The 15,765-nt window shown below is 35.6% G+C and overlaps 1 protein-coding gene across 7 annotated transcripts in view; it reads right to left on the bottom strand.

The window, feature by feature from the left end:
* OSBPL8 (oxysterol binding protein like 8) overlaps window positions 1-15,765 on the bottom strand; it is a gene marked incomplete at its 5' end in the record, with an annotated part of 187,587 nt that overhangs the window by 74,125 nt on the left and 97,697 nt on the right. For 3 of the 7 annotated variants that reach the window (XM_080658900.1, XM_080658896.1, XM_080658898.1), the window contains one exon: window positions 7,497-7,634. In XM_080658900.1, the coding sequence (XP_080515026.1) occupies window positions 7,497-7,587 (91 nt within the window). Of the gene's footprint in view, window positions 1-7,496; window positions 7,635-7,994; window positions 8,157-15,765 lie in introns of those variants that run through there. The other 4 variants (XM_080658897.1, XM_080658901.1, XM_080658899.1 and 1 more) reach the window with 2 other exon arrangements.

Raw genomic sequence — 15,765 nt, 5'->3', positions numbered from 1 at the left:
AAGAAACCCTCCTTTACTTTGAAGTTTTCTATTATGTCATGTTTAATGCTGCCAGAGCATTCAAGGGGAAGGGACTTCTCAGGTTTAAGAGAAGTTACTAAAAGATAAGAGAAACACAATACTAAATATAGACATTTTAATTCAAGCTTAGATGAACCAAGCATTGAATTTAATTTTATAAAACTAAGTAGTTAAAGCTAATTTTATAAAACTGATTAGGTAGGTAAAACTTTCAGTTTCTAAGTCTTTGAAATTTTAAATACTTAAAAATTAATTTGAAGTGGATTAATTTAAGTTTTGGCAAAACAACATTTCATATTCTCTCAGAAAGTACTACAATTAAAATTTAAAAGACAACATGTAGAATAGCTTTTTATGACGAAAAATGAAAGGGTAACTACAAGATAAATTATATTACTCATCAAGCTTTGATAGCAATCTCAAACGTGATCCAGAGGGATGAGCTATAATGTAGTCTCAAGGCACCCGGGCCATTGTCCTTATTCAAAAGCAGAGGGGAACAGGGAGACAACAAACCTAATTAAGCTATGTCTTTCTTCCTTGAAAAACAACTAAAATACATTAAGCTCAAACAACTCACCATAAAACACAACCATCCTATTGAAGAGATTATAATCATACTTAAGTTAAAATTATTTTGAAGTAAACTGGTACTTAGTCTTTGAATAAGGGAAAGAGTCTGGCAACAACATAATTTTTGGAATAATCTGATTCAGCATCATAAAAGAATATCATGATGTGTGTGGGCTTTAGTGAGGAGAGTCAGAGTCTCCTGAGTTTCTTAAAAAAAAAAAAAAAAAAAGGAAAAGAAAACCCTAAAATGATGGAAGAAAACCACACTGCAAAAAACGAAACTGTTTTTAATGACCTACTATAAATTGGTATGAAATAATAAGCTTGAAAGAGACTCAGCCAGAAAAGAGGAATAATAAGAATCTGTGCCATTCTAAAGCACAGGCAGACATAAATTTCTAAAACCATCTTGTGGCCCTATCTGGTTTGGCTCAGTGGATAGAGCATCAGCCTCTGGACTGAAGGGTCCCATGTTCGATTCCAGTCAAGGGCACATGTCTGGGTTGCGGGCTTGATCTCCAGTGGGGGGCATGCAGGTGGCAGCCAATTAATTATTCTCTCCCATCATTGATGTTTCTATCTCTCTCTCCCTCTTCCTTCCTCTCTGAAATCAATAAAAATATATTTTAAATAAATAAATAAATAAATAAATAAATAAATAAATAAATAAATAAATAAAACCATGATGTGTGTAACACAAAAAACAAACAGCTGACACTGTAATTCACTCCAGTATAGTGGAGTATTTAAGACCATGGGCTTTGACAATCCTGAGTTTGAACCCGCATCTGCCATTTACTAGTTTTGTGAATTTGAACCAATTTTTAACAACTCTAATCCTCAGTTTTTTAACTTATAAAGCAAACATAGTAACGATTCCTATATCTTATGGGGTTGTTTCAAGAGTTAAATGGAATTTTGCATATAAAACTTCTGGCATGATAGCCAAACTCAGTAAGTGCTTAATAGACGGTAGCTGTTAGTATGAGTCCAACAATTATCATTAAAACAAATGTTATTATTTTCCTGCTGTATGGTCATTCACTCTCCTGTATGACTCTTTTGACAATCACAGGAACAATATTATATGTGAGGTTCATGTTGGAGAACAGCTACCAGCACAGAAAACTACCAGACTGTAAGCTTTACAAGGGCAGGAACCAACACATAAAATGTGCACATGGCCAGCCTAAATTCAATAGGGGTAGAGGTGGAGTAGGAATAGACTCCATTTCTTGGTGGGCAAGTTGCAAGGACATATAGAAAAAGAGCATGTGAGATAAAAGGTAATACTGCAGTTATCTTTGAAAATGAAATATATCAGTTTACCCAATTCACTTCCTTCCACGTGCAAAATACACTCAAGGCCCTCCCTCACCCCTGTACCCCGACTAAAATGTCATCTTATTACAGCACTGGCTGTAAGACCAGGATCTTGTTAGCTTGAAATCGGGTTCAATAGACAATTGCAATGCTATCTTTGGCTTTTGCAATTGAGTTCAAAGATGTATGGGATGTAGTTATACAGAAGGCCCATAACAGTACCATAGCAATTGTGAAATCTGCTTGGCACATGTCATCAGCAACTTGATTGAAGCACAGTTCTGCTCCCTGAAAAATAGTCCTCTATGAATCTTGACTCTGCCTCTGAGGTTCTAGCTCCAGCCTGTGAGTCACTCTGACTATTTCATAAAAAATAGTCCATATTTATAACAATGTATCTTTATTGGCCTGCTTCCTGCCATATAAGATTGGTATACCCCAACACACAAAGGCTCTTTTTAATTGAACTATGTCTATTCTTTTCTGTCTATCCTGTGGTGCTTTCATTAGAACCATTCTTATAAAAACTTTGTGAGTTATCTATGAATTTTATTAAAATTAATTCCATTAGACCAGTGGTTGGCAAACCGTGGCTCACAAACCACATGCGGCTCTTTGGCCCCTTGTGTGTGGCTCTTCCACAAAATACCACATGCAGGCGCGCACGTACAGTGCAGATTGAAACTTCGTGGTCCATGAGTAGAAGTCGGTTTTTGGCTCTCAAAAGAAATTTCAATCGTTGTACTGTTGATATTTGGTTCTGTTGACTAAAGAGTTTGCCGACCACTGCATTAGACAGATGCCATTAGACAAATTTCTTTGAGATAGGCCACTTTCTACTTAGAGCTGAGTGTCATGGTGCTGTGGGACATCAGACTTAAGAGCCTTAGAAGGTTTTCTGACTAGCTGAAACATTCTAAAAAGGTATGCCTTTAACACTCTTTGAAGCCCTTTTGTCTAGCTGAAAAGGTCTAGTAAGAGGACTTGTCTTAAATCTTTCTGAGGTCCAACAAAGAATTTCACAGAAGATCTGATTCTTCTTTGGAGGCCATTTTTTTTACTGACAGCACCTGGGATTTGAGACGTATTAGATAAGCAAAGGGAAGGGGGAGGATATTCCACAGTGGAGGTCCAGAATAAATAAAATAAAAGCACAGTCTCACTGGGGAATAGAGAAGAAAACCATCTATCTGGGTTCATGATGAGGGGAACACAAAATGAAACTGGAAGGGTAGAGTAAAATCGAATATACTAAGAGCACTGACTACCAGATTATGGAGTCTGCAATTTATGCTCTCAACTGCTGGTTTCCACTTGCTGGTCCAAATGTTACTACATCAGATGCACTTGGAGAGCTTTATAATTACACAGCTTTACCCTAGAGATTTTAAAAGGTTGCAGTAGAATCTGTATCTAAGCGAAGTTCCCAGATGACTCTCAGACTGAGGAGCCATTGCTCTAGGCAACAGTCAGCTGTTGACTTTCTGAGAATGAGAATGACATAAATGTAGGCATCTAATGAAGTTTTCAGTTAAAAGCATGAATAATAAAAAGTGTTATTTTTATTTAAAACTTTTATTTCTCTTTCATATTATTTCCCTCAGAGGCCTACTCCACAGAATCGATGTATTTTCTGGCCATATATATCTAGAAGAACCTCAATCACATCATAATCTCATCTTAACACATATTTTTACAATAATTTTGTTTGGTTGGGTTATTTTGTTAAGGAAGATAAGCCTAGTATACTGGAGGGCAAGGTCCTAATACAAGTTAGGAGGATATGGACCTAGGTATGAAATGATAAGGCTCTTATCTAAGATGGTGATAGTAAGAATAAAAATGAAGGGAGAGATCAAAGCACTGACACTATTAACACTTTTAGAAAAAAAAAAAAATCACAGAAAATGTTGAGAATCAGAACAATGCTTACCAAGCAGCCCTAAGATGATTAAGATCTCTCTTCACAGAAAATTTTCAGTAACAAATGTAAAAGGAATGACAGAATTAGAAAATCACAATTTTTTCAATCCCTAATGTTATAACCGATTCAGTGATCATCAAAAGGTGCTTACATCTTTAAGTGAAAACAATACATCAAGGAGGCAATCAAATAAATCCAAAAGGTCAAACACTCTATAGAGATAGTATTCCAGTTTCTTTAAGACGTCAAAGGCACAATAGTTCATAAAAGTGAACAAGGGACTCTTCAGGATTAAAGGAGATATCCTATATAATAAAAGGCTAATATGCAAATCGACCAAACGGTGGAACGACAGGTTGCTATGATGCGCACTGACCACCAGGGGCAGACACTCAACGCAGGAACTGCCCCCTGGTGGTCAGTGCACTCCCACAGGGAGCAGGGCTAAGCCGTCAGTCAGATATCCCCCAAGGGCTCCTGGACTGCGAGAGGGTGCAGGCCAGGCTGAGCCCCTCCCCGCCCCCCAAGTGCACGAATTTCGTGCACTGGGCCTCTAGTAATGATATAACAACCAAATATAATGTATGAACTTACTGGGATCCTGGTTTTAACAAGCCTTCAGTAGAAAGACTTGGGGACAACCTGAGGCATTTGAATATGGACTAGGTGTTAGGTTATATTAAATTATTATAAATTTTGTTAGATGTAAAAAGGTTTTATGGTAATACTAGAGGCCTGGTGCACCAAATTCATGCATGGGGGGGGGGGTGTCCCTCAGCCCAGCCTGCACCCTCTCCAATCTGGGACATCCCTCTCACAATCTAGGACTGCTGGCTCCCAACAGCTCGCCTGCCTCTGTCTGATTGCCCCTAACTGCTTCTGCCTGCCAGCCTGATCACCCCCTAACCACTCCCCTGCCAGCCTGATCAATGCCTAACTGCTCCCCGGCTGGCCCGATTACCCCTAATTGCCCTCCCCTGCTGTCCTGGTCACCCATAACTGCCCTCCTCTGCTGGCCCGGTCACTCCTAACTGCCCTCCCTGCTTGCCTGGTCGCCCACAACTTCCCTCCCCTGCAGGCCTGGTCCCCCCTAAATGCCCTCCCCTGCAGGCCTGGGTCCCCCTCAACTGCCCTCCCTTGCTGGCCTGGTCTCCCCCAACTGCCCACAACTGCCCTCCCCTGCAGGCCATCTTGTAGTGGCCATCTTGTGTCCACATGGGGGCAGTGATCTTTGACCACATGGGGGCAGCCATCTTGTGTCTTGGAGTGACGGTCAATTTGCATATTACTCTTTTATTATATAGGATAAAAATGTTCTAATTTTTAGACATGCATTAAATATTCTGGGCCACAACATCATGAGGTCTATAATTTACTCTAAATATTCCAGCCTCACTTCTAAATAAATGAAATAAATACAACAAAAAGTTAATAATTGCTTAAATTTACATGGTAGGTATATTAGTGTTCATTGTACTAATCTCTCAAATTCTCTGTTTGCCTGAAAATGTTCTTGATAGATGCAAATGAGGGAAATTATTAGTAACCCTTCTGTTGCTTCATTAAGTTTCAAGTTAACGAAGTCCTCTAAATGTTCTAGTGCACAGATACATGAATCAGATAAACCATATCTAAAAGAGTCAAAATTCTGATGCACAGAATGGAAAAACCAGGTAAACTGTATCATTTCTTAATGAAACTTATTTATACCAGGGTACCATATATGCACTTTCAGGCTTCAGAAAGACATTTGGGTAACAAAAATTCAAACTTTCCAAAAATATATCCAAAAACTAAGCAATGAATGTTAATAATAGTATGTTCCATCTAACACTTGACTAGTAAAACATTTTCTACTGAAATAAAGTAAAAAAATGATTATGTAACTTACTATTTACCAGTTAATACTCATTTAAAAAGAACTAAGCCTATTTCATAAAGTAACAATACCATAACCTGACAAGTTATACAGATAGTATAAAACTCTAAATTTAAGTTTTTAAAATACTTGATAATTTGAATACATATATTAGCTTTCTAACACCAAATTTAAGTTCTTGGTTTTACAAGCAGTAGTCTTTCCACCACAGCTATCAGTAGTAACCACAGAAGAGTTCAAAGCATTTGACTAAATAAACTTTAGCTAAGGAGTAGAATCCAATACATAAAACTTATTAAGATTTAGGAAGTGAAATCTATGATCCCTGGGGAGTCCCCGAGACTCTTTTAGAGGGTATAGAAGGTTAAAATATTTCATAATACTTTTTCATTGCATTGACATTTCTACTTAAGGTACAAAAGCAGTGTTGGGTAAAACTTCCAGCACTTCAGCACAGATCAAGGCAGAGGTACCAAACTGTAGTAGTAGTCACTGCTTTCTTCACTGCCAAGAACTTCCAATAATTGGCCAGTTTCACTTACAAATGTCCTTGATGAAGCAGTAAAAATCATAAACCCTGAGTATAGGTGGTTTTAATATTCCATGTGAAAAAGGAGAAATGTGTATAAAGCACTTCTTTATACTATATTTTAAAATGTGTCAACACTTGGTAGATCTGCATAATTCAGTGAGCAACTATTTTCCACACTTGGTAGATCTGTATAATTCAGTGAGCAACTATTTTCCAAAGGACTAATGCATAATGTTTCAAAATCATGTATGAGTAAAGAGCCATTCAAAGTTCAAGATAGATCAGTGGATTTTAATTCAACAGAGTATGAAAAGCTTACTGATATGGTTTCAGATTCCACATTGCAACGAACATTTAAGAAACTACCACTTGTCAGTTTTGGTGCAGTATCAAAGAATATCTACAATTATGTATAAAAGGTATTATTGTCAATACACATATGTATGAGGCCAGATTGTCTTCATATAGTATTTCAATTAAATTATCACATCACAACACTGACTACAGAAGCAGATATAAAAATTCACATGTCTTTTTTAAAGTTAGAAATGAAAAGAATTTTCAGAAACTATAAAACAGTAATTCTCAACCAAAGATGATTTTTGTCCCTCAAGGGACATTTGGCTGTCAAGAGATATTTCTGATAGTCATAACTGGGGAAAGTGCTACTGCCATCTAGTGGGTAGAGGCCAGTGATGCTGTGAAACATCCTACAACGCACAAGACAACAGATCATCCAGCCCAAGAAGTTAATAGTGCCAAGGTTGAGGAACCTGCGGGAAAAGAATACCACTCTTCTTACATAGTTATCTTCATAAAAATGTGTTACTCATACTCACATGTAATGGGTTTATTATTGTAATATTAAATGAATAAAAACAATTTTAAAAATTCTTAGTTTTAGCTTATAATATAGTAAATGTCAATAGGTTAGCCCACATAAACAAAAGCTCTTTGGCGTCTTCAATAATTTACCAGTGTAAAGGAGTCCTGAGACCAAGAAGTTTGAGAATCAATAATTTGAAGAATGGTATCACTAACAAAGCATGCTAGAGAATGTAAGAGAAATTAAAGGACTCAAAAGGAAAATGTACTCATTTCAAGAGTAGTATGTATGACCAAAACAAACAAAAAAAAAACTATAAAGCTAAAGGGTTCAAAAGATAAAAGTTATGATAGACCCAAAATGTCATTCTTCCCTTAAAAAATAACAACACAAAACACATTAAAACCACAACTCTTACCCTGACTATGAAGGCTTGCAGGACTGAAAGATGGCTGACACAAGTCTTTGGTTGGAGTTGGATAAGCTTCTTTCCCTTGGCGCTGACTCATCTTTCCTGGTGTCAGAAGTTGAGATTCTTCACTGTTTGCTATAACAGCTCAAGGAAAAAAGTAAAAAAGTATTAGAACTTCAGTGCTAGATTTACATAATGGCATAGTTAATAACATGGAACAGAACTATGATTGAACCTGCCTCAATGTTTATATTAATTTTACCAACTCAATACTTTAATAAATTTGCATAATTGTTTTTCTTTTAATTTGCTTTCAATTCCCCAAAAATTGGTAGGTATGTATGAGTAAAAGTATACAAATTATGGAGATTATAAAAATGAAAACATATTCAAATGGTAAGAAAAAGTACTGCAAGATGTACTGTGCTATTAACTCTTTATAAGCAATAGCCATTTCACAGAAAAAATACAAATGGTCAATAAACATATGAAAAGATACTCAACCTCATTAGTGATCAGAAAAAAATACAAAATATTGTACATTCACTAGAATTTCTACTCTAATTTTCATAGAGAGCAAGTACAATTCCTGTTTTAGAAATGGGAAACTTGAGGTTCAGAGATTGCCTTGACTAAGACTAAGTAATAGAGGTAAGATTCTAACTCAGGATTTGGTTCCAACGTCTGGCTCTTAAAAGCTTGCTGCCCCAGTAACCAGTTTAAATAGTGTTTCAGGCTGCTATTCTCCCACTTGGCCAAGCTACGAATAGAGGAAAGCAATGCCCAGTTCCAGAGAGAACAGAAAAAAGAAAAATACTCAATGAAAGAATAGGGCAAATAATTGTGAGCAACACCACAGTGTCCTAGGATTTCCACATCCTTTTATTTTATGTTTTTGTGCTTTCAGTCTACAAAGGCTTTAGTTTTATTTTGAGTGAGAATGATTCTGTCCTCACTCTAAATTTAATCTTTAACTTAACCAGAACTTCATGTTCGCATTTCAATCATCATATTGTTTAATCAAATTGCTTTATCATGTTTTCTACTATGCTAAGTTTTCAAAATTATATTTTAGCTCTTTGAATTTCAAAAATACTTCCATTTATCATCCAAGACCTAAAAAGTTATTTCCCCATCAAGTCCATTAAAAAAAGAATCTACTCATTGATGACTCCAAAATTTATATATCTACTCCTGAACACAAACTCACATATTCAATTGCCTGCCTTATAATTGCCTCTATTCTTTTAATTTTTATTATTTCAGAGAGGGGAGAAGGAGAGAGACACACAGAAATATCAACAATGAGAGAGAATCATTGATTGGCTGCCTCCTGCACACCCCACACTGGGGATCGAGCCTCACCCCGGGCAGGTGCCCTGACTGGGAATTGAATTGGCGACCTCCTGGTTCATAGGCCGATGCTCAACCACTGAGCCACGCCAGCTGGGCTAATGCCTCTATCCTTTAATAGGCAACTCAAATTTATCCAGAACATAATTCTTAATTCTTCTTATCTTCCAAACCTGCCTCTCTCCTAATTCAGTTAATGGAACCACTATTCCCTTCCACCTTGTTCTCAGGCCCAAAACCTTAGATTTATTATTAATGTTTCTCTTTCACACTTGACATCCCATTTATCTCTGAGAGCTTTATGTTCTACCTTCAAAATTTACCAGGAGTCCTTCTATTTCTCCCCACTTATACAACTACCACCCTGTTCCGAGACACTATTACCTTTCTACTGGATCACAGCATCATATTTCTACCTAGTCTCCAGACTTAGGGCTTATTCCTTCTTGTGTAGAGTTTCTTCTCTACATGGAAGCCCAAGCAATCTTTGTAAACCATAAATCAGATTTGCATCATGCAGAAGTCTTCTCAATGGCTCTTCATTACACCTATAATAAATTCCATGGCCTAAAGATTCAAGAGTGTCTGCCCCCCATTATCTTCCCAACCTAATTATCTACCATTCTCCTCTTTTACTCCTTGGCTCCCAGTCATAATGGTCTTCTTGGTATTCCTCAAAACACATCATCTTGCCCCAATCTCTGGGTCTTTATACTTATTGTTCCCTCTAACCGAAATACTCCTACCCCCATCGTCTCACTATTAACCCCTCTCATCATTTGTGTTCAAACGTCATTTCTTCAGAAAAGCCCTTCATGGTGCCTTTTGATAAATAAGTTCCCATTTTAATATAGTGTATCAATTATTTTATTTTTTCCCACTAGTGCCCATTTCACCAGTTATACTCTAACACTTTACATGATTTTTATTATGCATTTATTACATGCTTTCATTAATCTATAAATTCCATAAGAGAAAGAAATTTTGTCTGTCTTATTTTCCCATAATTCCCAAGTCCTGGTATGGTCCTGGCATACTGAAGGTGTTCAACAAAATTTTGTAGAATGAATCAATTAACAACTTTTATAGTTTTATGAAACTTCATTATGAAAAAGTATATGGTGTCTCCTTCAATTACTAAATCCAAGATCCATTTAACGCCTAAAAATTATTATTGACATTAAAAAATGTATGTTGCTGATGTAGAAAGACAAATTGACCTAAAGAACCTAACAGAGAGCTCGCAGAAACAAACCCATGGTTGTGGAGCCTAGATATACAATAAAGGTAGGGAAAGAAAAGACTATTCAATTACTGATACTGGGAAAATTGATTATCCAAATTGGAAAAATAAGTCCCTACCCTCAAACCACACACAAAGAATAATTTCATGAAAATTAAAGACATACATGTAAAAAGCAAAACTTGAAAACTTTTATAAGAAAATATGAGAGTATATTTATAAACATGGGCTAACGAATGATTCCTTAAAAACAAAACAAAACACAAAGCATTAACCATAAAATAAAGAACTGATAGTTTTCCCCACACTAAATAAAGTCTTAATTTAATCAAAAGAAAACAGAAAGAAATTGAAAACACAAAACAGAAGATATCTGCAACACATATAATTAACAAAAGATATCTGTAACACATATAATTAGTATCCAGAATGTTTTCTTTTTAAAAAAACAACTACTCATAAATAAATTTGAAAAAGATCAACATTGCAATATAAAAATGGGGGCATATGCATCAAAAAGGACAAAATACCAAGAAATAAATTTAACCAAGGAGGTGAAAGACATGTACAGTAGTCTCCCCTTAGCCATAGTTTTGCTTTCCATGGTTTGTTACCCACGGTCAACTGCAGTCTGAAAATATTAACTGGAGAATTCCAGAAATAAACAATTGTGTGTCATTCTGAGTAGCATGATGAAATCACGTGCCATCCCACTCCATCCCATCTGGGATGTGAATCATGCCTTTTTCCAGCATATTCATGCTGTCTGTACAATATAAGATATTTTAAGAGACCACATTCACATAACTTTCATTACAATATATTGTTATGTGTTTTGTTTTATTTTATTATTAGGTATTGTTGTTAATGTCTTACTGTGCCTAATTTATAAGTTACACTTTATCATAGGTTGTCTGTATGCATGTATAGAAAAAAGCATAATACATATGGGTTTGGTACGATCCACGGATTCAGTCATCCATCGGGAATCTTGGGATTTATCCTCAGTAGATAAGGAGGAACTACTGTACACTGAAAACTGTTAAGACACTGAAGAAATAGGCTGAAGAAGATACAAATATATTTAAAGATATTCCATGCTGATGGAACAGGGGTCCTCAAACTACGGCCCACGGGCCACATGCAGCCCACCAAGGACATTTATCCGGCCCGCTGGGTGCCGCTGCCTGTCCTGCTTAGCAGCCAACTCGTCCCGGGCCCGCAGTGCGCATAGGAATTTGTTCATAGTTTTTTTTTTTAAACTATAGTCCGGCCCTCCAACGGTCTGAGGGACAGTGAACTGGCCCCCTGTTTAAAAAGTTTGAGGACCCCTGGAATAGAAGAATTAACACTGTTAAAATGTCCATACTACCCAAAGCAATCTACAGATTCAATGCAATCCCTATGAAAATTCTAATGGCATTTTTCACATAAACAGAACAAATAATCCTAAAATTTGTATGGAACCACAGAAGACCCTGCAGAGCCAAAGCAATCTCAAGAAAGAACAAAACTGAAGGCATTAAGTTCCCAGATTTCAAACTATAGTACAAAGCTATAGTAATCTAAACAATATGGTATTAGCTATAAAAAAGTCATATGAACAGTGGAACAGGATAGAGAGCTCAAAAATAAACCCACACCTATATGAGAAACTAATTTATGACAACGGAGCCAAGAATATACAATGAGGAAAAGAACAGCTTCTTCAATAAGTGGTCCTGGGAAAAGTGTATAATCACATACAAAAGAATGAAACTAGACTGCTGACACCATACACAAATATTAACTCAAAGTTAATTAAAGACTTGAATGGAAGACTGAAACCATAACACTCCTAGAAGAAAACATACACAATAAGCTCCTTTACTTGGTGATGATTTTTGGATCTGACAACAATAGCAAAATGAATAAATAGGACTACATCAAACTAAAAAGCTTCTGCACAGCAAAGGAACCATCAACAAAATGAGAAGATAACTAAATGTGAGAAAATATTTGCAATTAAGTATCTGATAAGTGGCTATAATATCCAAAATACATAAAGAACTAATACAACTCTAGGGGGCTGCCACAGGGAAAGAAAAGAAAAGAAGCACACAGATGGACATGAAATATTTTTAAGATTCATGTTCTTAAGTGGTACATTCAAAGTGTCTTGACTGTATAATCATGCTTTGTAATTTACATATGCTACATTTTTTTTGCAGTATCAGGCAGTACATTAAAATACATTATGAGAAGAACAACTAATAGAATTAAAGTATGCTTTAGTGTTCCATCAGTAAGATATAAATATCTATGTTTTGAATAACTTTACCATACAAAAAAGGCAATAGTCTAAGAAGTGAATCTTTAGTTCCATCCACCCCTTTCTAACTTCTTACTGATTGAGATATTACTGTTTATGATTTTGATAACCTTGAAGTGGGAAGGTTGTAGAAATAGCGATGTACAGAGTATACTTCTTTAGGGGAAAAAAAAAAGCCAATTTTTCTATTTTTTCTCTTACCCCATTCACAAACATTAACAATTATACAAACAAAAAGGGATTTTTCACAATATAAAAGTCATCTTAATAGCCTACATCATTTACACAATTGTAGACTAGTTAAGTAGAAGCTCAAAAAGGGTAGTGACTTTGTTTTTATTTGCATCCCTTGGAATAAAAGTGACAAATAAATTCATGCCAAATGACTGAATAAATATTTGACAAATGAATGACTGCATGATTTCAGTGTAGTGTCTAACATTACAATCAATTACCTCAGCTACTAATGATAGCATTACAGTGCCCTCTCATGGCTGTATTTTGTAGTGGAAGTGAAGTAACCTACTTTGTTATTCATATTGTTTTACTATCTTAACTACAGTATAAATTAATCACAATGGAATAATTAGCAGTAACATAATTAACAAACCAGCTGCAACTTCTAAGGAGAATATGACTCTGTAACTACCATTCTTTACTTTCTGAATTCAACTCATCAATATAAAATCTGAAGAATTGTATAAGCTTCAAAGTCTGGTGTTTGCCCTTAATCTAAGTGAAAGCTAAGATAAGCTGAAGTTAAGTAATTATTTTAAAGTCATAAATGATCTCTACGTAAATTCTAAATCTCCCCTTACAGATGATATACCTTTTCCCAAATACTTAAAGAAATTAAATACGTTGGTAAATATAAAATTATAGCTTTTTCATTCAATAGTACAGATCCTAAAGTACTATATGAAATTACTTTTCACTTTAAAAAATATATGGTCTCCATGAAATAATTATACAGTCCCCTTTTAACAGTTGACAGAGTACAATATAAACTCATTCCTAATATGTGCTGTATATTTTTATTTCTATATGCTTAAAATATACAATAAATTTCTTATATTCCAAGTAAATTAAAGACCTCCACTTATAAAACCCAGTTCCCCAAATAGAAACATTTCAATGATATTAAAAATTAAATTATATTTATAAAGTTCAGCTATCTCAATTAGTTCACCTGAGCCAACATCTGAATGAATAAGGTAATTAGAGTAACTGAAAAATCCATTGAAAATATCTGCCAGGTAAAGATAGTTTCTTCAATAAATGGTGTTGGCAAAGTTGGATAGGTACATGCAAAAAAATGAAACTAGATCACCAACTTACACCATACAAAAAAATAAACTCAAAAGAGATAAAAGACTTAAATGTAAGATAGGAAACCATAAAAATCCTAGAAGAAAACATAGACAGTAAAATCTCAGACATCTCACCTAGCAATTTTTTCACCGATACATTGCCTAAGGCAAGGGAAACAAAGGAAAAAATAAACAAATGAGACTACATAAAAATAAAAAGCTTCTGCACAGCAAAAGAAACCATTAACAAAATGAAAAGGGAACATACTTTGGTAAAACATATGTGCCAATGATACATCAGATAAGGGATTAATTTCCAAAATACCCAAAGAGCTCATACAACTCAACACCAGGAAGACAAACAATCTAATTTTAAAAATCGGCAAAGGACCTGAACAGACACTTCTCCAAAGAGAACTGACCAATAAACATGAAAAAATGCTCAAAGTCGCTCATCATCAAAGAGATGCAAATTAAAACTACAATGAGGTATCTCCTCCCACCTGCCAGAATGGCTACTATCAATAAATCAATGAATAGCAAGTGCTGGTGAGGATGTGGAGGAAAGAGAACCCTATAGTAGACAGCTGGTGGGAATGCAGACTGGTGCAGCCATTATGGGAAACAGTATGGAGTTTCCTCAAAAAACTCAAAATGGATCTGCTGGTTTACCCAGTAATCCCACTTCTAGTTTTATATCCCTAAAGAATCCCAAAACACCAATCAGAAAGAATGTATGCACCCCTATGTTCATAGCAGCGTTATTTACAACAGTTAAGTGCCCATCAGTAGATGAGTGGATAAAAAAATCGTGGTACATTTATAGCATGGAATACCATACAGCTGTAAAAAAGGAGCTCTTACCCTTTAAGACCACATGGAGGGACCTGGAGAGTATTATGCTAAGCGAAATAAGCCAGTTAGAGAAAAAATTGTCTCACTTACATGTGGAATATAATGAACAAAATAAATTGATGAACAAAATAGGTCCAGAGGTATGAATACATGGAACAGAATAACAGATCTCAGGGGACAGCAAGAGATTAACCAAAGAACATATATGCACATATGCATAAGTTATGGACACAGCCAATAGTATGGGGAAGGCCTGGGGTGGGGCGGGGTTGGGTGGAGGAGGGCAAAAGGGGAGAATGGGAGACATCTGTAATACTGTCAACAACAACAAAGCACACACACACACGAAATAAAATATCTGCCATGTATCACAAGTAAAGCTGAATAAGAAAACATAAAAATGTCTTGGTATTTGTGTACTTTACTTTCAAAATTTCTACTATTCTAATAATGCTGGTTGTATAATAAACTATATTTAAAATACTATGAGTTGTTGCAGCTAAAAAATGAATTTTAGCATATTACCTTAAATCATCTCTCTTTTTAGAAAAAAAAATACATTAGAGACAAACAGCAATTATTTTAGACCAAATAATTTTACAACTAAAAGAAATCTTGCCATTATTTTGCTCAGTCCCTTCCTTTTGCCAGTGGAACGACAACAACAAAATGAACCCCAAAGAAGTGAGCAAACTTCCAACAGTCTAATATCTATTTCAGAAAAAATACTAAAACTTCCCAAATCAATATAATTTCCACATTGCTCTTCAATAAAGTTAAAAATCTTTGTCCGATTCACAGTGCAGTGATATTTTAATTATTGAAAACCAGTAGAAGACACACTGGGCAAGTAACCAATTCTGATTTCTTGGACATTTCAGTTCTTCACTTCAGGCTTTTCATCTTTTAAGATGACATCTGAAGTTCCTTTTACCTCAGTAATTATATGATTTTTTTTTAATCCTCACCCGAGGATATGTTTTATTGATTTTTTTTTAGAGAAAGTGAGAGAAACATCAATCAGTTGCCTCTTGTACACACCCCAACCAGGGATAGAACCCGCAACCTAAGTACGTGCCCTAACCTGGAATCAAACCCATAACCTGTTTGGTGCACAGGACAATGCTCCAACCAATTGAGCCATCAGGCCAGGGCAGTAATTCTGTGACTTTTAATACAAAAGTTTCCCCTGTCACAATGCTT

Source organism: Plecotus auritus (genome assembly GCF_963455305.1).
Source record: "Plecotus auritus genome assembly, chromosome: 3".
Classification (NCBI taxonomy): Eukaryota; Metazoa; Chordata; class Mammalia; order Chiroptera; family Vespertilionidae; genus Plecotus; species Plecotus auritus.
The sequence above is the reverse complement of the archived record's forward strand: the minus strand, read 5'-3'. Positions and strand labels throughout refer to the sequence as shown.